The 25,157-nt window shown below is 43.3% G+C and overlaps 1 protein-coding gene across 1 annotated transcript in view; it reads right to left on the reverse strand.

Moving 5' to 3' along the window:
- The window catches only part of COLEC12 (collectin subfamily member 12), a 99,626-nt gene extending 87,910 nt beyond the window's left edge, over positions 1–11,716 (reverse strand). The window contains exons 1-2 of the mRNA XM_056854933.1: positions 11,653–11,716; positions 9,865–9,915 (exon numbers count right to left, since the gene is read on the reverse strand). Of these exons, the coding sequence (XP_056710911.1) occupies positions 9,865–9,915; positions 11,653–11,716 (115 nt within the window). The remainder of the gene's footprint in view (positions 1–9,864; positions 9,916–11,652) is intronic.
- Positions 11,717–25,157: the final 13,441 nt, after the last annotated feature.

Below are 25,157 nucleotides of genomic sequence, written 5' to 3' on the forward strand. Positions count from 1 at the left end.
TCAGCAATGACAAGCATCTAATGAGGAAATTTAACAGCAGAGAAAAGAGCATTTGTTAAAAAACAACAACAGCCTCCTGCTACTTCTTTGAGTGATTCTACACAATTGGGCCCAAAGCCCAACTATATAAAAAATTGTGCCCAACTATATTAAAAAGTTCTTTTGAAAATGAATGTAGTCATTATACAAACAAAATGGGGGAGAGGCCCTTTGAAATGATGATAACAACTAGGGCAATCAATTGTCTGCAGAAAAAAAAATCCTATCCCTTTAATGGATGCCAAATAGGATGTTATTTACCTTCACGCCATGAAAAGCCCCAGCTGCCCATTTCCACACATGAAGCCTCTGTTAAAGGTACTAGATGTTTTTATCCAGGCCTGTTGCTACCTTAGTTGAAAACTTTGTAGTTACATAATCTGTTCACTTCTTTTTTTCAAAGGACAAGAGATGTGTGCTCCAATTAGGGTTGCCAACCTCCAGGTTCTAGCTGGAGATCTTCTGCTATTACAGCTGATCTCTAGACGATAGAGATCCGTTCACCTGGAGAAAACAGCCGCTTTGGTAATTGGATTCTATGGCATTGAAGTCTGTGCCCTCCCCAAACCCTGCCCTCCTCAGGCTCTGCCCCAGAAATCTCCCACCGGTGGCGAAGAGGGACCACGCAACCCTAGCTCCTGTGCAGGCCTACCAAGAGCCACCATGCACCAATCCAGATACAAGCTAAACATCACAATAAAACATGGTTGTACGTTGACCTTGCTGTGCTAATCCATGGCAGTGTAACCTTGAGACTAGATTATTGTAATGAGTTTTATGTGGGGTTGCCCATGAATACTGTTTGGAAACTTCAGCTGGTACAGAATGCTGCTGCTAGATTATTGACAGGTTACACCAGTATGATCACGGTACACCTATGCTTTGGCAGTTTCACTGTATTTGCTTCCAAGCACAATTCAAGGTGCTGGTTGTTACCTTTAAAGCCTTCACAACATGGGACCCACGGCTCTAGTGGACCCCCTTTCCCCTTATGATCCCATGCTCCAACTAAGGTAATCAGTAGGGTTGCCAGCCTCCAGGTACTAGCTGGAGATCTCCTGCTATTTCAACTGATCTCCAGCCGATAGAGATCAGTTCACCTGGAGAAAATGGCCGCTTTGGCAACTGGACTCTATGGCATTGAAGTCCCTCCCTTCCCCAAACCCTGCCCTCCTCAGGCTCTGACCCAAAAACCTCCTGCCTGTTGCCAAGAGGGACCTGGCAAGCCTAGTAATCAAGGGCCTCACTTTTGGCTGTCTCCTCTGTTTGGTAAACCTGCTCATCAGCAGACCATACAGACTCATTTTCACTGGCTGTGTCCACATTTCGGAACAGCCTACCAAATATGGAACAGAAAGCTCTCACACATCCTTTCACTTCTATAAAGAGGAATTATTTTGACATAACTTTGGCAGAAGTAACTAACAAAGGTCTCTGATTGGCAGCTGGTAGTGCTAAATGTTGCTGGAACTGTAATCAGAGGCGGATCTACTGTGAAACTAATGAAGCTTAAGCTTCAGGGCCTCTAATCCCAGAGGGGCCCCCTGAAGCAACTTTTTTTTAATGAGTGAATTTCTCAACAAAATCGATGGAGATTTTTAGTGACAGAATCATAAGCCAATGGGTTGAAGTACTTAATATTGACTTTAGAATATGCTCTAATACCCATTTCATATGGCCTCAAAATGTAATTGGTTAAATTTCAAAATTTTCTCGGGGGCTTGTAGAGCCTGAACCCCCAGCTGTAAGGGCTCTCTGAGCTTGCCAGAATCTATTCGTAGCCTACATTTTGGCAGCTGGATCCTCAAATCCTTCGTTGGTGCAAGGCTTAATAGTTTTATAGTTTAATTTCATCACTGTATGGCCCATTTTCAAGCACCCCACCACTCTGTTCTCCACCATTTGGGCCTCAAGGTCCTTGCAAGGGCAGCCAGGCCCTTTGGACCTTGTTGGATGTTGCCCTATTGTTGCTGGTTGCGAAGGGACCCTCATAACAGTTCAGGCTTCAGGGCCCCAAAAATGTAGGTCCGCCACTGACTGTAATTAACTTGATACATGCAGTTTAATGTGTTTTAGCTGTGTTTTTAACTGTATGCATTTGTATTTTGTAAGCTGTTTTGGGTATTGTGGAAAGGCATGATATCAATATTTTAAATCAATTAATCAACCATCCCCTTGACTTGCTGTTGTCATGAACAGGCTAATGATTGTTTATCAGGTAAGAAACATTCAAGGAAAGGTGAAGGTCTGTAAAGGCCTAGGTCACAGTGCCTTGTGAGCTTTGCGCCTAGCAAATAAATTTGCAAACATTATCTGTGAGTACAGTTGCCAGAAGGTCTGGAGAAAAATGTCCTGTGGCTTTAATATTGGCTTAATGTGTGGAAATAGGCAGCTGAAGCTTTTCATGGCAAGGAGGTAACTATCCTCACCTTATAAATAAGCCTCTGTTAAAAGGGCAGGACATTTCTTTTCTCCAAGTAATCAGCACCCCTAGTTGAGCAAGAGATGGAATTGTCTCCTTCATTGTTGGAGCAGATGGCTCTGCCCACAATTCAATCACATGCCAGCCAAGATACCGGTTAAAGGCTCCTCCTCCTCCTCCTCAAAGTAAACAGTGACAGATGCTTGGGCAGGGCCTTCCCTTTATGCACCCGTCAGCTGTTCAACCCTATTTTGTTGTGTCTTGGCTTGCACATAAGGGAGGCTCTGGCAGAGCATCTGCTATAGATCACACAGGAGAGAAGAGAGTTAAAAAGCCATTTGCCTGTGTCTCAGTTTGAATCAGGATGTGCCTAATCAGAGGAAGGAGTCCTTGGGACTGATCTGCTGGAACCAAATGGGAACCTCCTAGGAGCTGGGCTGACCTCCCAGGCTGCAAGTAGCCCTGGCTATGCACTGTTATGACAGCTGTACTGTGCTGGTATCTGAAGACAACGGAAGATGTGATGTTGCCATCAAACAGCACAATGATTTGCACTTAGCAGTAAACAGCCACTGTCACCAGATGAAGCACAGCACTAACACTAGCACTGCATTAGGCCAAGATGGCATGGTGTCAGAAGGACAAAGGTAGGCTGGTCTGTTGCTAGAGTACTGGACTAAGACACATGAAACTGAGGATCAAATAACCCGTCCAGATATGAAGCTTACTGGGCAGCCGAGGCAGCTTCTAAAATATAGCACAATAAAACCGTAAAACATCATTAAAAGTATTAATTAAAACTCAGCATTAAAAACCCAGCCAGAGCATAAAACATTAAACATGGAGCAACTTAAAATAAGTCTTAAATATTTCTCAGGCTAAAAACACACTATTAAAACAATGTTAAAAAAATCAACCCCTTAATTAAAATTCTGGATAAAAGAAATATTTTGGACCTAGTTTGGGTACCAGGTGATCCTCCAGGGGAAAGGCATTCCACAGTCAAGGTGCTGCAGCTGAAAAAGCCCCATTTCTCACTTCTGCAGGCAGGAACACAGAGAGCAGAGTTGGTGAGGAAGATCTTAGCTGGCAGGCTGGACAGTATGGGAGGGGGTGGTCCTTCAAGTACCCTTCTCTGGGTTGTTGTAAAGCTGAAATGCTCTGAACTTAGATTTACTATATGCCTGGTTCTGGTGGGCAATTACCTGCCAATTGACTGGGCCAAACACAGAAGTAAGGCTGCTTTGTTTCTCTGGTGATCCCATGGGCAGCATATTTACATCACTTCCAGGTTTACCTCGGAAAAACCACATTGCAACGGGGACGCTCTAGCACTCTCCCCAAAAAGCCACTATGATTTCTTTAGAGTTTTTGGGGTGAGAGTGCTAGAGTGTCCCGCCCAAAAAAGCTGGGGATCCCCTGCTTTGGGGGCCCTCCCCAGCCCCGCCCCCCAAAGCTCCCACCGGTGGCGAAGGGGGACCTGGCAACCCTATCTGAACACAGAGAAAGGGCAAACTACAACTTAACAAGAGATGAATAACTTATGCAGCATCCTAAACACATTTCTGCACTGCAGAGCCAATTGGATGGGTGTGAATTTATGTTATTTTTGCTTATGAATTGTTAGCAGGGAAGTACAACTCTCCTGCAGCATAACAGAGTATCCATCTATTCACCCACCCACCCATATTGCACATATTTTCCATAATAATTAATGTGGTATTTATCTCATTCATTTTAGGATTATATACTATATTGTTTCTCAAGCTGAATTATTTCAGTTTCTAGTAGCTCTTAATCATATATTTAAAAGAGAAAGAATCCTTCAATATCACAAATATTTTCACTTGTAATAAGGAAAAGGGAGCAGCCTTGGACACAAAAGGTTCCAGAATTTGTTTAATGAGAAAGGGGTTAGCATAGGTGGCAATTTACTGGAGGAAAACAATCTATATAAATCTCTAGTTGGTTAACTGGAGCAGCTGACTTCAAAGAAGGTACTCCATGACTAAGAATGATATGAAATTGCAATTTTTCATGTGTCCGGTCAGCGCAGCACACCAGAGTAAAGAAAAGTAGAGTCCGCAGACACTCTGGCAATTTTCTACCACACTCACAACATCCACTGAAAATGAAGAAGCAGCATAAGCCTTGCTAGTCCTAAGAACTTCAAAACGGCTACCCTGGTTGGCTCAGCATTCTTCTGTCTGCTGACAGAGGCTAGCCAGCTGCCACAAGGAGAGAGATCATAAGCAGGGCATGCTGGCAAAATCAATCCCAGTCTCTGGTATGTCAGAGGTATGGTGCCTTGGAAAACGGAGACTGCTTCTGGAGATTATAGCTTCTGGTGCTTCTACATCAAACTAGCACAAATTCATCTACTCTTTTGGTTTGTCTTAAATATGCTACCTACTAATTTACAGCATGTCTTGACCTGGGCCGTGTCCGCACTTACCATTTGCGGCGCCGGCTTCTGCGGGCTTTCCTTGCATGTTCCCACTTCAACTCACCCGAAGGATTCCCAGGACGTCTCCAGAGCGCAGTTTCTCCGCGGTAAGAGGATCCGCTGATAAGGCGAGTTAAAAAAATAAAGAGTCCTCCATACTCGGTGCCTTGAAGTGGGAACATGCAATGCGTCCTCAATCCTGCTGCCAGCCAACCCCTGCACTCCCCCCACCTCCCTTACTAAAGCTGAACCAATTGCTGTCCTTGCTTGGAGCGCCGACTGGGCATGCCTGGAAGCTTGCCGGTCTGGGGATTTTCAAGTGCTGCGGGGAAAGGAGGCGTGGTGGGAACAGGAATTTAAAGGCGGTCTCGATTCTTGTGTATTGGATGCGGGTGATTTGCGAGGTAAGTTGCTAGTGCGTCAACAGGCCTGGATGGCCCAGACTAGCCTGATCTCATCAGATCTCAGAAGCTAAGCAGGGTCAGCCCTGGTTAGTATTTGGATGGGAGACCACCAAGCAATACCAGGGTTGCTGTGCAGAGGAAGGCACTGATAAACCACCTCTGTTAGTTAGTCTCTTGCCATGAAAACCCCAAAAAGGGGTTGCCATAAGTCGGCTGCGACTTGATGGCATTTTACACACACACACACAATTTACAGCATATGTCACTTTTTATATTGAGACTACAGAGATCAGTTCTCCTGGATAAAATTTTATTTCTTGATATTTAAAACATGTATAAACTTCCTTTCTTCCTCATAGAGCTTGGCAGCTTACAATATAGATATTATACATAGAATACATGAAAACCAAAATTTAAAAATTTCAGTTTAGAATCGCAAATGGCAGCTTCGAAGGGAAAACTGTATGATATGCCATAGATTCTAGGTAAAATCTCTCCCCCAAATTCCCCCTTCCAGAGTCACTGCCCCCAAATCTCTAGAACAGTGGTTCCCAAAGTGGGCAGTACCCCCCCCCCGTGGAGTGGTGGGATTACCTAGGGGGGCACTAAGAGGCAAGTGGGCAGGTGGGGGGCCACTAGAGGTGAGCCCCTTCAACTGTATTGTTCACTAATTTACAGTAGATCAAGCTATGGCACCATGCTGGCAAATATGGTGGAAACTATCAGAATTTCCCCCCCAGATTTTGAAGAGCTGGAACCATTGGATCAAGTTCATCAGTTTTGTTGAATAAATTTCAACTAAAAAGTTTTAATGTTATTTTGAACAGATGTACAATTGTTACTGTTTTGAAATTTTATTGTTATTATGTTCTTTAGTGAGTCATGCAAACCCCTATTTTGAATAATGCTTTTTATAGGGTAGGGGGCACTGGGGTTGAGTTTGTGGAACCAAGGGGGCAGTGGCCCCAAAAGTTTGGGAACCGCTGCTCTAGAATTTCCTAGGCTGGCGGCAAGCCTACTCCCTTCTGCTCGCTCATGGTTTCAATGGGCTCTTTCAAATAATCTATTTTCTAAGCTACCTTAGAAGAAGAAAACTTAGACAGAGAACTTCTCCTAACCTCTGTGACTTCTCCCAGTAGCCTTCTTTGTTGTTTAATCAAGTACATAAAATTGCTAGCACACATTTCTCCTAGCACTTCAAAAGGAGGCCAGAGTCCACACTGGTTGTTACTTAATACTTCTTTGGCTTAACATAGCAAGACTATGGTTTTTGCTATTGCAGAGAGTGGCAGCACAATCCAGTATTTCAAATGAGTTTAATAAGATATTGAACCCACAGACAGAGGATGTGGGATGTGCCTGTGTGTTGAGGGAGGGAAAAGTAACTGTTTAGATTGTTTTTAAAAGCCCTTCTTCCAAATATAAGATTGTTTTCCTCCTCCAAAAAACACAGAAATGTAGAGCTAGGAGGAGTCTCTGGGGTAATCTGTGAAATGAAATATGCAGGGAGCAAGTACAGTCCTTCTTTCTTTCTCCTCCCCGCTGACCCCATTGCCAACATACTGATCTCTTCATCCTGTGAGCTCCACTGACATCAGCAAAAGCAAAGTAGCTAACAATAATTCCTTATGTGGAGCATTTTGGATGTATTTTGGGCAGAATGTTCCTTGCCAGCTACTGGCCAGTTGTGGGTAACGGCTGCCAATATTATTCCCTCTGTTTTAACTCTACTAGTCTTTTGCCTAGACCCAACTGTGCACCTGCTCTTGCTCATTTGTGCAGATGTATACATACATCAGCACACCTTACAGTTCAGAAACATTTAGTGAGCATTCCCCCTTGCAATAGATGATGCTGATGACATATATGCAGTGATCAGTGGGGTGGGGGAAGAATCCAGTATTCACTGCAGAAACATATTTCTCTTGTTGCACTGTAGAAATGCCCTTAATTTGTCTTAAAGGTTGCTGCTGTGCTTTAGAGTAGGGAAACATTCAGCAGGTAAAGCTTCTCCCATCCCTAAGTTTATTTTTAAAAATACATTTAAAACATTTGTCCCCAAGGTGGTAACCATCAAACTACTAAAACATCAAAACACTATTTAAAATAAGGTCTATATAAAATATTGAAATATTGAAATAAAAACATACATGCATACATATAACATAACCAGAGAAGAGAGCCAATAACAGTTACTGGGGGTATACAAAAAAAAGCCTTCACCCACTGGAAGAAGACAATGATAGAGGGAGATAGATGAATCTCCCTGGGGAGGGAGACCTAAAGTATTGATGCCACAACCAAAAAGGTCCTGTCTTGGATTGCCACCCATCTAGCCTCAGATGATAGGGCCACCCAAAACAGGCCCTCTGAAGATGACTGCAGTGGTTGGGTAGGTTTATATGGGAGTAGGTGACAATTCAGGTATGCTGGACCCAAGCCATATATGCTTTAAAGCATCCTGAATTGAGCCTGGAAGCAAATTAGGAGCATCTGTACAACACTGGAGTGATACAGTTCCTACTACCCACTCCAATGAACATTCTGCCACAGCATTCTGTACCAACTGTAGCTTCCAGATAGTCTTCAAGGAAAGCCCCACATACGGCAAGATCTTCCCTACCCAGGAAGGGCCGCAGCTGGCTCACCAGCCTAAGCTAGTAATAGGCACCCCTGAGCACCACCACCACCTGTTTATCCAACTGGAGGCCTGGGTCCAACAGCACCACCAGACCACAAACCGTCTCCTTAGGGGGAGTATCACCTCATCCAGAACCGGAGATATCCCAATTCCTGGGTAAAATCTTCCTCCTATTAGTAACATCTATATTTTGTCAGGATTAAGTTTAAGTTTGTTAGCCACCATCCATCTCAAAACTGCCTCCAGGCACTAGTTCAGAGTTTCTATAGCCTCCTAGGATCTGCTGGAAGTATAAGATAGAGCATGGGGGACAAGACAGAACCTTCCAGGACCTTGCAGGCCAAAGGCTAAGGGGAAGAGCAGCAGTCCCTTAGCATTACACTCTGAAACCTATCTTCAAGACAGTGCTGAAAACACCACCAAACAGTGCCTCTCAGTCCCAATCCCAAAAGGCAGTCCAGAAAGACATCATGAGTGATGGTCTCAAAAGCAGCCTATAAGTCCAGGAGAATTAATAGGGTTGGCACTTCCCTGTCCATTTATGCACTGCTTTACTGCTGATAAAAACCTTAGAGTTTTGTGGTCAGACATGCTGTGTGTGCCAAACTTTCCCCTCACAGAAACTTTAAATTTACCCATATAACACTAAAAGCAACATGAGGTTTTATTTCAAATACAGTAAAGGGCAGGAAATCAAGATATCTGATTCTCAACATGGCTCCATCTGTGGATACTTAAATCTGGAGATTGGGAACATGGACAGACAAGGCATATCTAAGGCAAACCTAAGAAAAACTACTGCAAACTTCACAATAGTTTCCTATGGAGGATGGCGGCAACCCCCTGTCCCAAACTTTACCAAGCTTCAGCATTCATGCAAGGAGAGTCCCTTGCAGCTGTGCTGTGAATTTGGTGACTCTACCCTGAAAAACGTCCTTCCCCCGAGCTCCAGGGCAGGCTCTTGGGGAAGTCTGGCGGAGAGGCCCCCCCCCCCAGCACAAACATGGGGAGCGGGCATGGGCAGAAGGAGTGCCACCGTGGCATGGAAGCAGCTGCCTGCCCACGACCCAGCTGGTGCGCGTGCTGCCCACCCGGCTGCTGCTCTCCCTTTCTTTTTGTTTCTGCAGGGGTGGCTGCCACAAACCCTGCCCAGTGTGTTTGTCTCTGCCCCAGCAGCCACAATCCTGCAGAAGGTCCAGGCCTACACTTGTTAGCTTTTAGAACTCTTCTTTGTCACAAATCTATCTCTGAGTGAAAAGCAGTTGTTTCAAACTTACTTAGAACAAAAAGATTTGACATGTATTTTCTGCAGAATTGACCCTGTCTGTATGAAGCATCATGAGTCATGCTTCATTTTGGTAGTTTAAATAGCTGTGTGTGTTACCAGGCATGCAACAATACAAGGAAGAGCTACAATGCATGTCAGTCCTTCCAGTCACTGCACATAAACTAGCAGGACTGTCACCAGTAGGAAGGCTACTGTTGCACATCACAGCAGTGCAAACCCTCACATGGAATTTGTCATCTTCTGTTTCATTGTCTCTTTTCTTGCTAGTGTTGTGAAGGGAAGAAACATCAGGAAGTGACACCGGTGTACTGCAGACAAGGTGAAACTTTTAACATGTGAGATTTTATGCGTTTGTCTCTCAATTGCCAGCAGGGGATCATTCCTACTGAATTGTAGGGACTGCCAAGAACAGTGATGGAAATAAGGAAATGATACAAACAGATTCTTGTAACCAACCATGAACTAAAAGACACATCTGCTCCAATCATATCCGAATACTTTTTTTTCAGTCAAATACCCCACCCCTTGCAGTTTTCCAATAACAAGCATACATTGTGTTATAACTGCAGACTTTTCTTTTGTCAATTTGATAATAATGAAATGTGAAGATTCAGTCTAACTTACCAAACCTCTTATAACCAAAGGACTGCACTTCCTCCTCTTCCGCAAAGTCGTCTGCATAACAAACACAGGCAGGATATTGTATTAGAATGGTAAAATCACACACTACACAGTCATTGAAAATTCTCTTTAGGAGTTTACTGCCTTTGACTGTATTTTGATTCAGTGGAGTCTGAAAACAGTGACCTTTTTTGTACTGTCTACCCAGCCTTTAGATGATACGTAACTCTTGGAGACTCGTTTGTCTGAATTATAAGTACAAAACCATCTGGTCATACTCAGCAGCCTGTGTGTGGAATTGGCTGGGTGGTCCAAGTACATAGTTTAATAGAAGAAGTTTCACTTTTAAAAAATTACCCAGAAATCAAGCCATATTTGCCTTTAAATATAACCTTGCTGCCAAACTACAGTAAGGCAAACAAATACAGAGATTAAACTGTTGTCTTGACTCTGATAAAGAAAGAAATCCCTTATGAAACTGGGTTGGGACCTATTAGCAAAATGGTTTGAAGCTTCTGATTTTGACTAGTTTTCCATAAATAAAAAGAGGGCCACAATCGGTATATTTGCCAAGTTTTATTTTAATGATCCACTCTCCCTTATTATTTGAAATGAGTCTAAATTTACAGTTATTGAACGGGAATAAAATTAGGCATGACCCCTGAAGGCATATGTTGTAAAAATGCATGGCAATAGCAAATGAAGAAGAGTGAAGTAAATGCTTAGTCAGGAAAGTCCAGGGGAAAAAAGACTGAACCTAAGAGCCATTTTGAAAGATTCCTAAGATGTTCGAAATACAGTTTAGCCAATAAGAAAGATCATAGATGAGTAGGGTTGCCAGGTCTGCCACCAGCGGGAGGTTTTTTAGCAAAGAGGGACCTGGCAACCCTACTTTTGACCATGCAGGCCCAATGATCTCCACAATAGACTTTTTCAGGTACTCAGTGGAGACTCTCCTCCTTTTTTCAATAGTGGAATAACTTGTTGGATCCAACGTAGAGTCTCCTGATTTGTTGTAACCACCCCAACCCTTCCTCGCCCATATCCCATATTTCTTCATTCCAAAGGCCACTGGAAAATTTCCTTAATGTAGACAACGTGTTTCTTCCATTGGACTAGAATGAATTTCAATGTTTGTGCTGCCATTTAGTATGCAACAGCTATCAACACTGGAAGTTTCATTGCACAATTACACATTAGCTTCCATTCTATATTTACTCTTTTAAAATTATTACACAAAGTATGTGTGTTCTGAGTAAGTGCTATTCTTTGTTATATTTTATCACAGGACAACTGTATGGCAAAGTGAAATCAAAAAGATGTGTATGGATTATAAAAAGTGAAACAACTATCTCTGCTTGGTTTCAGAAAGCCAAACTGCCACCCCCCTTGAACATTTGATGATTTTGTGTAAGCCAATTAATTACTCATGGCTTACGTAAAAACATTGCCAGGAATTTATGTAGATTTCCTGAAACCTTTGCATTAATTATTGTAACATGGTAATCGTGTCATTTTTCAAAGCATGTTTTTTCAAGGTATAACTCTATAATGACAGTATAACTCTATAATGACATACTATCCATTTGATTATAGTATAAGCTTTCACAGCCTAGAGTCCATTGAATCAGATGCATGAAGTTTATTCTGAGGACATTGTCCACCTTTCTATTAGAGTAACGTGCTACTTTGGGGGCAAAGAATTAAAACCTGAGGCTGAGGGCAACATCATCTGCAGATCATACAGGTTCTGTAGCTGCAGGGGTAGAACTGGTGCTGCTGGTCCCATACCTACTGCAGTCAGGGCAGTAAAGGAGCAGTAGTTTGGCTTGGCTGCCTGTAATGACTCTCCCATTCTCAAACTACTAGCAACATAACACTGCCTTGCTGAATCATGCACATCTACTTTACTTCAGTTCCAGCAGAGACCACTAAATACCCTGGGAAGTTCACATACTGGAAATGAGTGACAGTTATCTCCTTTATTTTGTCTCTAGCATCTGTTAATCAAAAGTATCCCACTGGTACACATCGTAGTGCCATCATCATAAAGGCATCTAATTTTGAACATGGCCCCATCTGTGGATACTTTAATCCCGTGATTGGAGCCAAGACAGATCTTTCTACAAAACTAAGTAAAGCTCTAGATTTGCAAAAAAATCTAAAATCTAAAAACAAAAAACATTGGTGGTTACAATTCTCCCAAAATAGTAGAAAAAGTATCTGTATCATTAAGAAATGAATGCCCTCTGTAGCCATTGCTAAGCAACTACAACAGTACTGCAAGCCTTCAAGCCTTGGATGCTGACAGTAAAAGGCAGAGGCAAAGGCAGAGCCATTTCCAAGGCTGTTTTGGTCTTTGAGAGAGGACTCATTGGGGCAGGGGCCAGCAGCAACTACTGACTGTTTTGCTACCATGTGACTTGCATGACTCATCCAGGTCCAACCACTTGCTACTGTTCAACAGCAGCCACACCACAAAACCATAGTGGTTACAACTTCAGATAGGATCTGGGGGCCCAGGTTATAATCCTCACTCTGCTGTGGAAGCTCACTGGGTATCCTTGGGCCCATCACAGACTCTCATCCTAACCTACCTCACAGCATAGGAAAAAATGGAGGACAGAACAATGAAAGTTGCTTTGACTTCCCACTTGGGAGAAAGGCAGGGTAAAAATGAAGTAAATAAATGATAAATATAGCTGAAGATTGGGGGAGCAGATAAAAGATAGGTTGGTTGATAAATGGGAAAGGGAGAAGCATGCCGGGAAATGAGGATATGGGGGATGCCAGCAAGAGGGAAAAGAAATAGTGGGAGTGTGATGAAAGTGAGGTGCCCCTCGCAAGTCCTTCTGAGTTCCCCACTAAGCAACTGGACCTGACCGGTCCAGCACCATGCAATTGGGTCCTGCCTGGTGTCCAGTACAGCACAACCAGGTAGGAGATAATGTGAAGACCTCTACCTGAGACCCTGAGACCTCTACCTGAGACCCAATGATCTGATTCAGTACGAGGCAGTTTCATGTGTTCACGGCACACATAGGTTGGCTGGTAGGTGGGAAGGACAGGAAGAAACAGGAAAAGTGGTGAGGCTATGGGAGCTCTCAGGGAAGAGAAAGAAGAAATAATGGGGAAGGGGAAAATGAAATGCCCTCCATAAATCCTTGTGGGTGCCCTGCTTGTTCCTACCTAATTTCCATTGACAGATCTGAATTAGTCTTCTCAGGAAGCGATCATAGCTTTTTATAGCAATTCATTCCTTAAATTAATTATGTGTTACATGAAGAACTAATACTGCAGAGGCCATGCAAGGTTATGACCTCAGTTCCCTGGACCTCACTGCCAGGCTCATATTCCTTTATGAATAGAGTTGCCAGGTCCCCCCAGCCACCAGTGGGGGATGGGGCGGTAGGGTTGCCAGATCCAGATTGGGAAACTCCTGGAGATTTGGGAATGGAGCCTGGGGAGTAAAGGGACCTCAGTGGGGTACAATGCCATAGAGTCCATCCTCCAAGCACCCATTTTCTCCATCATCTCTGTAGTCCTGAGATGAGCTGTAATTCCGGGGGATCCCCAGGTCCCACCTGGAGGCTGGCATCCCTATTTATGAAGCACTGCAGTCTGGTGCAGGAATTTAGATCTGGCCATTAGTTGATTATTCCTTTGCATGAACCCCATGGAACAGTACAATTACAAGGGAAACACCTGTAAATTGTTCATACTGAACCATGTATACATACTGAATTTACAGAATCATTTATAATGGTAATAAAGTCCCCATAAGACCACCTTTCCTTATCATTCGTTTGATCCCACTTTGATCACATCTCAGGTAACCCTGTCCTAAACTAATTGCTGGTTTTCTACTTTTCATTGTGTTTAAATTTAAGCAGTTTTCCTGGGCAGAGTCTGCCAGGGGGGAGGAATGAGGGAAAGAGGCAGATAAAGGTAGGGGCCATGGCTCAGTGGTAGAGCAGTTCTCATACAAATGAGATGTGAAGGCATGGGGTTAATTTCTGAGTGGCACAGATCCTGGTACTTCTCATATTCCAAATTAAGCAGAAAGAGATAAACATTGAAAAGTATGATTCAACAGGGAAATCCAGAGTTGGAAAGTTTTCAGCATAAGCAACTGCAATTTTTATTCTGTTTCTATTCTATTTCATGTTCTGTCCTTCAGTCCAGAGCAGCAGTTTTCCTTATCTGCCTGTTTGATTTTAGCCTGTTTTTTTTTTGCTGTTAATTCGTATTATAACATATCTAAGTGCAAGATTAATCAAAGTCTACCAAGTTACCGAGGGTACATTCTGTGGACAGACAGTAACTAACTTTTGGTTCTATCCTGAGAGCTGGCATTCATAAGGGTTATGTTGAGAAAGTTCGGTTAATCTGTTTAAATGTAAACACATTCACTGGTGGTATGCGTGAAATCTACAGAGCAAAAGGGAGTGGTTTCAGCCTTAAGAACATAAGAACATAAGAAAGGCCCTGCTGGATCAGACCAAGGCCCATCAAGTCCAGCAGTCTGTTCACACCGTGGCCAACCAGGTGCCTCTAGGAAGCCACTAACAAGACGAGTGCAGCAACACCATCCTGCCTGTGTTCCACCGCACCCAAAATAATAGGCATGCTCCTCTGATACTAGAGAGAGCCTTCAGTGTGCTAACATTTTTAAATGCATTCTGTCATGGGCCACTTGGGACTCACCGAGTTCAACTGAAAATGTTTATGGTTGAGACTGAAGAGTGCTAAACCTTTCTTGCCCGTAGAGGTTTGAACCTTCCCCTTCTCTGGCAGTCTCTCAGATCCATGGGTTCTTTGGACTTCAGTATGCTTTCAGTGGGCTTATTACAGTCTTACTATTAGGTTTTATGTATGTCATTCTTGGCTCACATAAGAGCATGTCATACTAACTATAAATAAGAACCAAACAAATCTCTAAGTAAAGACAGATCAGAACACAAGAAATCTTAAGAATTTTTTTTTATTACGGTCATTGACCAGCAAAGTAGATATACAAAGGGATTGAAAGCTTAAGGACAAATGTATCACTTATTGATGTCACTGTAATAACCATGGATTGCCTCTGTAATTTCACCATATGTATACAAGAGTGGATTTTGAAACTCAGCATGACATCTGAATTGTAAAAATCACAATGAAACCAAGTTCAGTTTACCACCAGGCATATGCAGGTTTTAATTCACTTAATGTTTAATCTGAACTAGCAGTGCCAATTTTCTGTTAACATGTGAACAGCTAACATATATTGGGAGGAGAGTAGGGTTGCCAACTTCCAGGTAGTAGCTGGAGATCTCCTGCTATTACAACTGATCTCCAGCCGATAGAGATCAGTTCACATGGAGAAAATGGCCGCTTTGGCAATTGGACTCTATGGCATTGAAGTCCCTCCCCTCCCCAAACCCCACCCTCCTCAGGCTCCCCACAAAAATCTCCCACCAGTGGCAAAGAGGACCTGGCAACCCTAAAGTGCTAGAGCATCCCCAGTGTGACGCCGGTGCTTATGGGTAAACCCAGAAGTGAAGTCATCATGGTGAGCTTGCAGATCACTCCCCCCTTTTAGCTGGCCTGCTTCTGGTCAACTGGTGGGCGATTACAAGCCATTACCGGGAAGATGGGAGCCTTATTGACAGTATCTTGGGGCACTTTCACACATGCTGGATAATGCACTTTTAATCCACTTTCAATGTGCTTTAAGAATCATTTGCAAGTGGATTTTGCCATTTCACACAGTGAAATCCTTCTGCAAAGTGCATTGAAAGTAGATTGAAAGTGCATTACTTGGCATGTGTGAAGCACCCTTGGTGTGACAGATTTAAATTCTCATGAACAGTTTGTAATTCTTGTGCATGCATATTTTGAAGATCAAGATGATTTAATGGAGGAAAAGCTCAAAATATTCTGAGAAATGTAATGGCTTGACACAGTGATGTTGAAATAACATGACAGTACAAATATTTTAAGAACATATAATGTTTGTTCCTTTTTTCCATTGTTTTAACGACAGATACTTTTGATCAGAGCCCAAATATAATTTCTGTAGGGCCAGTTAAAACCTTGAAACATCCTCAATCCCATTCTTTGCAGAGTTCTCAAGAGTTGTGAAATGAAAATTATTATGTTACTTCTGAAATGTCACCAATAGACTGTAATGGGCTGGCAGTGTGGGTGGTCTTCTTTGCCACAGTAAAGTATACCTATTCCCATTCCCTAGGCATAAGCCATACTTGTAGATTGTTGAATCAGGATAAGAAGCAAAGTATTTGCTTCAAATGCTGTGTTTTAAACATTTTAGCATCAGGTCTAATATTTACTCACTGGGTTTCTGAGATCCCCAATGCCTTACACGTGTGTGTGTGTGTGAGAGAGAGAGAGAGAAAGGTCAATACACCAACAGCATTGTTGTTCTAGAAGTGACGTCAATGTACCAACAACATTGAGGTCTAGGCCTCAATTTGAGCCTGGTAAGACCCTCGCTGGACAGCTGTATGGTGCTGGGGGAGGGGGCCCAAAGTGGGGGATTTACCAGCCTCGGCAGGGATCTGGCAACCATATTCCCTATTACTATGTATGGGTGTGAAAGCTGGACAGTGAAGAAAGCTGGCAGGAAGAAAGTAGACTACTTTGAAATGTGGTGTTGGAGGAGAGTGTTATGGATTCCGTGGACTGCCAAAAAAACAAATCAGTGGGTTATAGATCAAATCAAGCCTGAACTGACCCTAGAAGCTAAAATGACTAAACTGAGGCTATCGTATTTAGGTCACATCACGAGAAGACAAGAATCACTGGAAAAGACAGTCATGCTAGGAAAAGTTGAGGGCAGCAGGAAAAGAGGAAGACCCAACAAGAGATGGATTGACTCAATAAAGGAAGCCACGGCCTTCAATTTGCAAGATCTGAGCAAGGCTGTCAAAGATAGGACATTTTGGAGGACTTTCATTCATAGGGTCGCCATGACTTGACGGCACTTAACACACACACATACAGACACACACATACACACACACAGATCTGTAACTGTCTAAAATGTATTCATCCTTAGAGATTTTTTCCAAAACATAAATCTTTAAATTACTTAAATAAGAGTAATCCTATTCATTTGGGTCACTTAAGCACTGCTGTTACCAAATATATAAACGAACCCCTTTTCTGTCCATCCCATCTGAAAATCCGTGGGGAAAATCACAGAATGTAGAACGCAATCAGGTTATTAAGGATGGATAGAGTGATGTAGCACAATGGTGCCAAGACAAAACCAAACAAGCAGTGGAATAAAACAAACTGCACTTGCAAACTACAAAGACAATGCTTTCGCAAACACAGCAGAAACATTCAAGGCTTTTGACATAGTCACTCACATGACTTTCACCCAATAAAGCTTAATAAAGATGAACTAAACTGTCCGGCAAGTTATATGAGTTAGCAAATAGTCGGTAGTTGCAACTGACTAATCAAGACCAAAGAGATTCTGCTCCAAACTGTTTTCTTACAAAACTACAATTCAGATGTATGTACACATTAAAACCCTGAGCTTCAGCAAGAACAGGAGGTGGGAACATCTAACTCTGAAGAGGAATTATCTATAGTTCCACCCAAAAGAGAAGATAGTAAAGCAACATGGGAAAATGAGCTGCTGTAAGTGTTTTGTCACCTCACCTTGGAAGAAACAGTGGCCATTTATGCTTGGTAATTAGCAGCGAGTTCCAGGCTGAAGTGCCCTGTATGTACATTTTTATTTCTTCACACTGAACCATCATTCCAGATGTCACTGCAAAGCCGCCGCATACCTGCTTTGCATTTCTTAAGAGCCCTTTTAATGTGACCTTTTGTATTGGCTCCGCTCCCACATCGAAGCATTCACTGAAGGAAGCATGCAGAATCCCAGCCTTGGCTTACCTATGCAAATGACTATTGCTAATAGCTATGCAAACGAAGGAATGAAGGAGCAGGCGAGTGGGGGTGGAATTTGTTTGACTTTCTCCTCTTGCATCGGGACCGTGAATAGTCATTTTAAAGGTCGGATTTAAAAAATCAGCATTGAGCGAGGAGCAGAATCGACCCTGCATAAATGACTAGTGACATGTATGCTAAGACTCAGATTCTTCTGCATATACATAGATCACTGAAAACTAGGGTTGACAAGGGATTGGGAGAGTAGGGTTGCCAGATCCAAGTTGTGAAACTCCTGGATATTTGGGGATGGAGCCTGGGGAGGACAGGTACCGCAGTGGGGTACAATGCCATAGAGACTACTCTCCAAAGCATTCATTTTCTCCAGGGGAACTGATCTCTGTAGTTTGGAGATGAGCTGTAATTCCGGGGGATCCCCAGGTCCCACCTGGAGGCTGGCACCCCTACTGAAAACTAGGGAAAATATTTTTGTGGTTGATAGCACTAACACAGAATAGAGGTGGTAGTGGCAAGTGCATAGTGAGGAGGTAAGATGACATATGGGTTCTATGAATCAGAAAACATAAAGCTGACTTACCAAAAATAGGAATGTACAACAACTGAATTGGGGGAAAGAACAGAAATATTTTTAGGACCAGATCTGGTTTTATTTCCTGAAGCGGAGAAGAAATCTAGAGTTTCATTCAGCTGCTCCATAGCCTCTCTCTGACAGAATACTGCATTATTCTGGACTAAGAATTTCACTACACCTATCCCTGCTTTCAATCTGACAGTCAGTACCCTTCACACTGGGTCAGGAAATAACATCTTATTTGCTTAAAAGGATGGCATCCTGTCCTTCTCTCCTCACAAGTGTCTAACTAGCTTTCATTATTCCTTTAGCAACTCATTAATCCTCGGGTTAAAAACCCTATTCTATTTTGCTAGCCTAAATTACGTGGCATTTTCTATGTTCATGTGTTTGAGGTTTGTACGTTTTATTTTTGCACCTCTTAAATTTAGAAGCCACTCAGGAACATGTGGATACATATTTATTCTTAAGGTGTTTCTGATGGTCAACTTTGAAGTTTTTTGTAATGACATGCTGCCAGACCTTTTATGAATCAAACTCTGACCCAACACACATGCATAAATATTATAAATGCGCTGAATCAGAAAAAAAAATATTTCCAACTTGTGTGAACAAAAAGCTTCCAATCTGAATGATTCAGGTGCCTCATCTGGTTTTAGTCTCCTGAGCAACTGATGGAAGGGGGGCAATGAGGGAAGAGAGTAATTAGGCAAGGATCTGTATGACAGGGATATTGAACAACCAGAAGAATTTGCCAATACTATAGATGAATGGAATGGTCCCAACTGACATATCTGTGAACGGTATTTCCACTTTCTGCTGAGCATTTAACTGTTTTGTTCTCTGGAGCTATGCCTGCATGCTAGGCATCTAAGGACAAACCATTGTTTGCCACCACAGGCAAGAAAGACTTTGAATTACATCTAAAATGAAGTACTGTCTCCTATCTCTTCAGTTTGGCAGACAGGACCACTTGGGTGAGGGTCAAACCTGTAGATTTCATTCCAGTTGGGGTCAGAGGATAAATGTACAATGACTTTGGACAGAGTAATATTATTAACTTTAATTGTGATATTAAAAAAACTGGCTCACTTGAAAAAAAATACAAAAAACCTGACTATTTTTTAATTTGTGCACCCATAATTTAATGCTCTGCAATGTATATGTGCTTAATAAGATTTTCTATGCTATCTCTCCATAGCTAGAAGGAATGGATTGGGAAGTTTCAATTAGCAGACTATTCTAGAAATCAACATAGAGAAATCAACATTTTCCAAAAAGATGACAGTGGAAGGAAGGAGAACAACTCATTACCACACTCATATTGTCATTATGATAAGATGCGATGGGTTTAAGCAAAACTTGACTGAGGCAACCAGTAGTAATGGAAGAAGTTATCCAAGGAGCTTGTGTTGTCTTCCTTGAAGAGGAGGGGCTGTGGCTCAGTGGTAGAACATCTGCTTGGCATGCAGAAGGTCCCAGGTTCAATCCCTGGCATCTCCAGTTAAAGGGACCAGGCAAGCAGGTGATGTGAAAGACCCCTGCCTGAGACCCTGGAGAGCCACTACCAGTCTGAGTAGACAATACTGACTTTGATGGACCAAGGATCTGATTCAGTAGAAGGCAGCTTCATGTGTTCAAGGCTTGAAGGAAATATTAGGTAGGCACCTGCTAGAAATGCTCAGGAATATAATGAGCTGACTTACATCAGGGAGCTGAATCTAGGGTTGCCAACTCCAGTTTGGGAAATTCCTAGAGATTGGAGGGGCAGTGACTGGGGAAGGTGGAGTTTGTGGAGGGGAGGGAGCTCAGCAGGAATGATGCCATAGAATTCACCCTCCAAAGCTGCTATTTCCTCTGGGGGAACTGGTTTTTGTAATCTGGAGATCAGCTGTAATTCTTGGAGAACTCTATGCCCCATCTGGAGGTTGGTAACTGTAGCTGGATCACATGACTTTACAATAATTTGCAATGTTATTACAGGTTGAGTATCCCTTATCCGGACATCCGATATCCAGACTGATCTGAAAACTGGACTTTTTGAGCTGGCATGCAGGCATTACTCACAGGCCCTCAGCAGTGTCATTGATGGTTCAATGTACACAAAATTATTAAAAATATTGTTTAAAATTACATTCACGCTATGTGTATAAGGTATATATAAAACATAAATGAATTTCGTGTTTAGACTTGGGTCCCATCCCCAAGTTGGACCACTTCTGATCCCAAGCAGTCCGGATAAGGGATACTCAACCCGTACTTAGATTACATAATCCATATGTTACTATTGAGCACAAAATGCTGTGGAGTACCTCAATTTACTCCCACAGAGTAGGGTCACCAACCTCCAGGTAGTAGCTGGAGATCTCCCACTATTACAACTGATCTCCAGCTGATAGAGATCAGTTTACCTGGAGAAAATGGCTGCTTTGGCAATTGGATTTGATGGCAAGTCCCTCCCCTCCTCAAACCCTGCCCTCCTCAGCCCCCATCCCCAAAATCTCCAGGTATTTCCCAACCTGGAGCTGAAACCCTATCACAGAGGAACTTCATTTGGGAAAAGATGTGCATGCAGAACTTGCCCTTCATTTAAATGTGTAGAGATGTTGTGGGCTGAAACACCATGTCCACATCTGAGTCTCTAACCCCCCCCCCACACACACACATCATTTTGTTGGATTGTAACATGGGAGTCTATTCCCGTTTCTTCCAAGAAATGGCAAACACATGTACTTACAATTACCCTTCTGAATGATCACCTACTAATACTGAATGATTACCTACTAATCTAGGATTTGATTTTCACTGTATTATAGCTTTAAAAATCTTACTCAAAAGTTTGGCATTCAAGCCTTTGAGGCAGGTACAGAAAAGTTCAGGTTTCTGGATCATTTCCATTGTAATCCTCAGTTTTCAGTTGATAATAATTGGCAAATTTACTATGTTCCAGAATCTTTCACATAAGGGAATGGCTATATTTGAACGGTCTCCATCCAGGAAAATAATTGCAAAGAAAGCTCATTTCACTACTTTTGAATTCAAGGAGAGTGAAAATAATAAACTTACACTCATGAGAAAATTCTTCTGAATCTTTTTTTTTTAAATCAAACTTACATGAAAATACCTGGGGAGAAAGTTGGAATTTGGCAAGGAAACTGATCTAATGCTGCAGGTTCCATATGTAGCATACTTTCAAAGGTGATCCAAAGGTGACCCACCTTGGACACATGAATGTGATGTTACATTTTAGATTTAAAAGTTAACGTGACCTATCTCTGCAGACCGAACTTACAAAAGTGATGCCATTTTCATAAATAATGTATTTCTTGTTTCTCTTTGTGACCTGGCAGACAGAACCCAGCCTAACAGTCATGGATTGGGCTCTACCTGTCTTTTGCTGTCCTGGGATGGCAGCACAAACGGAAGGTTTATTGAGTGCCTGGTAGGATGCCATAAATAATTTAGGCTTACATTCAGCTTGGTGGATCACAAATTGTGTAGGCTTGCCCCAGACATCTTACCAACTAGTCTTTTCATTGGCCTGAGCTGCAGTAGGGCATGTAGAAGGTCACAAGACTGCCACAGTAAGAGAAGGTTGCTTACATAGAGAAACATAGTTCATGTTAATGACAATACCCCAGGAAAATGTTGGTTGCACAAGACTTTGATGTTAGCATTGACTTCATGAGTCTAATTATAATTCTTTAGCACACTAGTGATGGCATCTGCACTAATCTACACATTGTGATGACATCATGAACTAAGTTACAATGCTTTGAAAGCAGAATTCATTCAATATCCCACCAGCAAAATGCTCATGAATGTAGTGGATGAAGTGTGGGGTAATGGGGAGAGTATGCCTCCCTTCTTTGTTGGTTATACTACAGCATAACCAGGAGACAGAATTCAAGAGACGTTTAATTGAATCAACCTCAAGTTATCCTATGATAAATTTCATTTTAACACGTTAACATTTTCCCTGTCTCCTGGGAACCTTAGATGTTGCATAAGTCAATTAAAGTACTTGGATTTTCAATAACTAGAAATATTAAACAAAATATACAGCTGACTCAAAAACAGAAAAGGTCCACTGCTAAATTCAATTGATTATTACTAAAATACATTCAAGTTTACAAACTTTCTTTACACTGCTGGATAGGCAACAAACATTCCGTTAAATAGGCATCTTGGGTATTTGATACAGAGCATTGAAATTCCAGCAGTGGAAAACATAATTATGAGTTGCAGATCTATAATGATGTAATTTCACTGATAATCTTTAGCTCTCCAAGAGGTTGGATGCATGAACACAGGCAGGAGTTTACTGCATTCTGCAGGTCAGTGCTATTATTACTAGGAACAGAACATGTGATTATGCTAAGGACTTAAAAGCATTTTTATAAGTGATTTAAGCAAAGATTTAACAAAGAATGTGAAAGCCAAATATGTATGTTAGAGAAAACAGGAAAAAACAAAAGTGAAATTGAGTTGACAGGATTTATGATTTTCAAAACCTTTGTGTTCCCAATTGACTCTAAATATTAATTGATAGATGTTCTTATTGCCTCTGTAAGGTAACCATTGCATTTTACTAGCTTTATTAAGATTTCACAATTCTGGGAAAACACTCCAAAGTTATTATGAAATGTCCTACAAAAAGAATGATTAGGATCTATGAAGCTGACTGAGAACTTGGCAACAACCATACATTACAAAAATCACTATCACTAGCATAGGCAAAGACTAAACTATTTTCAGTCATTATGTTTCATTGTGTGAGGGGGGAGAACACACTCCACATGATCCCCCTGATACGCATGATCACTAAGTTGTCTGAAAGGTGAAATGAATGTATTTTCTGCCATGGTAATATGATCCAAAACTCTAGAAAATCTTACCATATGTGGAGCTAGGTAGAAATCACCTGTGGGTAAACAACTAACAATTCACAGGATGGCTGTAACTATCACATGATAGGCTGATCTGAAATTCTACTACATGCCAATCTATCATGCTCTCCTTCCCTGAAGGTTTTTAAGAAGAGGTTAGATGGCCATCCGTCAGCAATGCTGATTCTATAACCTTAGGCAGATGATGAGAGGGAAGGCATCTTGGTCATCTTCTGAGCATGTAATGGGGGGTTGGGGGGAGGTAGTTGTGAATTTCCTGCATTGTGCAGGGGGTTGGACTAGATGACCCTGGTGGTCCCTTCCAACTCTATGATGGAAGGTGGTCCCTTCCAACTCTATGATGAATCATAGAGTTGGAAGGGACCACCACGGTCATCTAGTTCAGGGGTCGCAAAAGTGCGGCTCCCGAGCCGCATGCGGTTCTTTGAGCCCTTGAGTGTGGCTCTTTCCATGTCCGGGCCCGACTGAGTAACGAAAGGGGCGGGGGGCGGGAGAGAGTCTGTGCAGGAGGCACTTGGGTTATATGCCGCTGCTGCTGCTGGCGGGCCTGCTGTGGGGAGAGAGTCTGCGCAGGAGGCGCTCGAATTACAAAGGAGCGACCACGTGCTGCTGCTGCTGGCTGGCCTGCTGTGGGGATTGGGGGTTTCTTAAGCAGCGGAGGGAGCGGCCGCGGTTTCGATATTTGCATGGTAAGCCCGCCCGCTGCCTCCTGGCTTCTGCTGTCGGCTCCTCGAGTCCCTCTTCAGAAAGGCTCGAGAGAAATTCTCATTGCTTTGGACGTGCTTCGCCCGGACGAGGAAGCCCCGCACGGCACCTTTCTCGCTTGAGGCCACCCGCAGCCCGGAGGGGAGGGGGAGGCAGAGAGCTAGCTGCCCCGGCGGCCGCCACCTCCCCCCTCCCTGCCGCGCGGGCCTCTCTTTCGGTACGGCCGCTCTCGCCCCCAGGGCTGCAGAGCGGGCCCAAGGCCGTGCTCAGGCCGCCCCTGGGAGGGGGGAGGGGGCTGGCGCCGTGGCCTCGAGGGAGGGAGGGAGGAAGGGGCAGTTGGGGGTCTCTCCTTTCTCCTCCCCCCCCCGTGGAAGCCGCCTGGGTGCGCGGCCCTGCCTGCCTGCCCCCCAGCTGGGGGGGGGCTCCTCCAGCCAAGCCACCTTGCCCGGGCACCCGCCTGCCTGCCCTGAATCTGGAGCCTGTCGGTCCCAGAATGCTGGGGGGGGGGGTGAGCACCTGCCCCTCCCTCTGGCCAGGAGGGAACTGGCATGTTTGTGGCGGGGGGGGGGAAAGGAAGGATGGACTGTGCATCTCCCCCTTGTTTGTTTGCATGGAACACACACAGACTGGGGACCTGCTGGCCTCTTCCTCTGTGCCTGGGATCCCTGGACATCTGGACCCTCGCTGGGTGATGGTGGTGGTGGGGAGAAAACTGGGCCTTTTTGTCTGGCAATTGTTAGCCCTCCCCTGGCCTATTACTACAGGTTTACCCTCTTCCTTCTACTTGTGCCTCTTTCAAAAGGAACGGGGGGGGGGGAGTTTACACTCTCCCCACAGCCATTCACCACCCCACTGTGCAGTAGGTGCTCTACTGGTTTCCACTTCTGCTAAATTTTAATTAAAGTTTATTAAGTTAATAAACAGTGTACCTACCTATATAGTTTGAGTTTAAAAAATTTGGCTCTCAAAAGAAATCTCAATCGTTGTACTGTTGATATTTGGCTCTCTTGACTAATGAGTTTGGCGACCCCTGATCTAGTTCAACCCCCTGCACAATGCAGGAAATTCACAACTACCTCCCCCCTACACCCCAGTGACCCCTACTCCATGCCCAGAATATGGCCAAGATGCCCTCCTTCTCATCATATGCTTAAGGTCATAGAATCAGCATTGCTGAC

The sequence above is a fragment of the Euleptes europaea genome, chromosome 8 (assembly GCF_029931775.1).
Source record: "Euleptes europaea isolate rEulEur1 chromosome 8, rEulEur1.hap1, whole genome shotgun sequence".
Taxonomy (NCBI): domain Eukaryota; kingdom Metazoa; phylum Chordata; class Lepidosauria; order Squamata; family Sphaerodactylidae; genus Euleptes; species Euleptes europaea.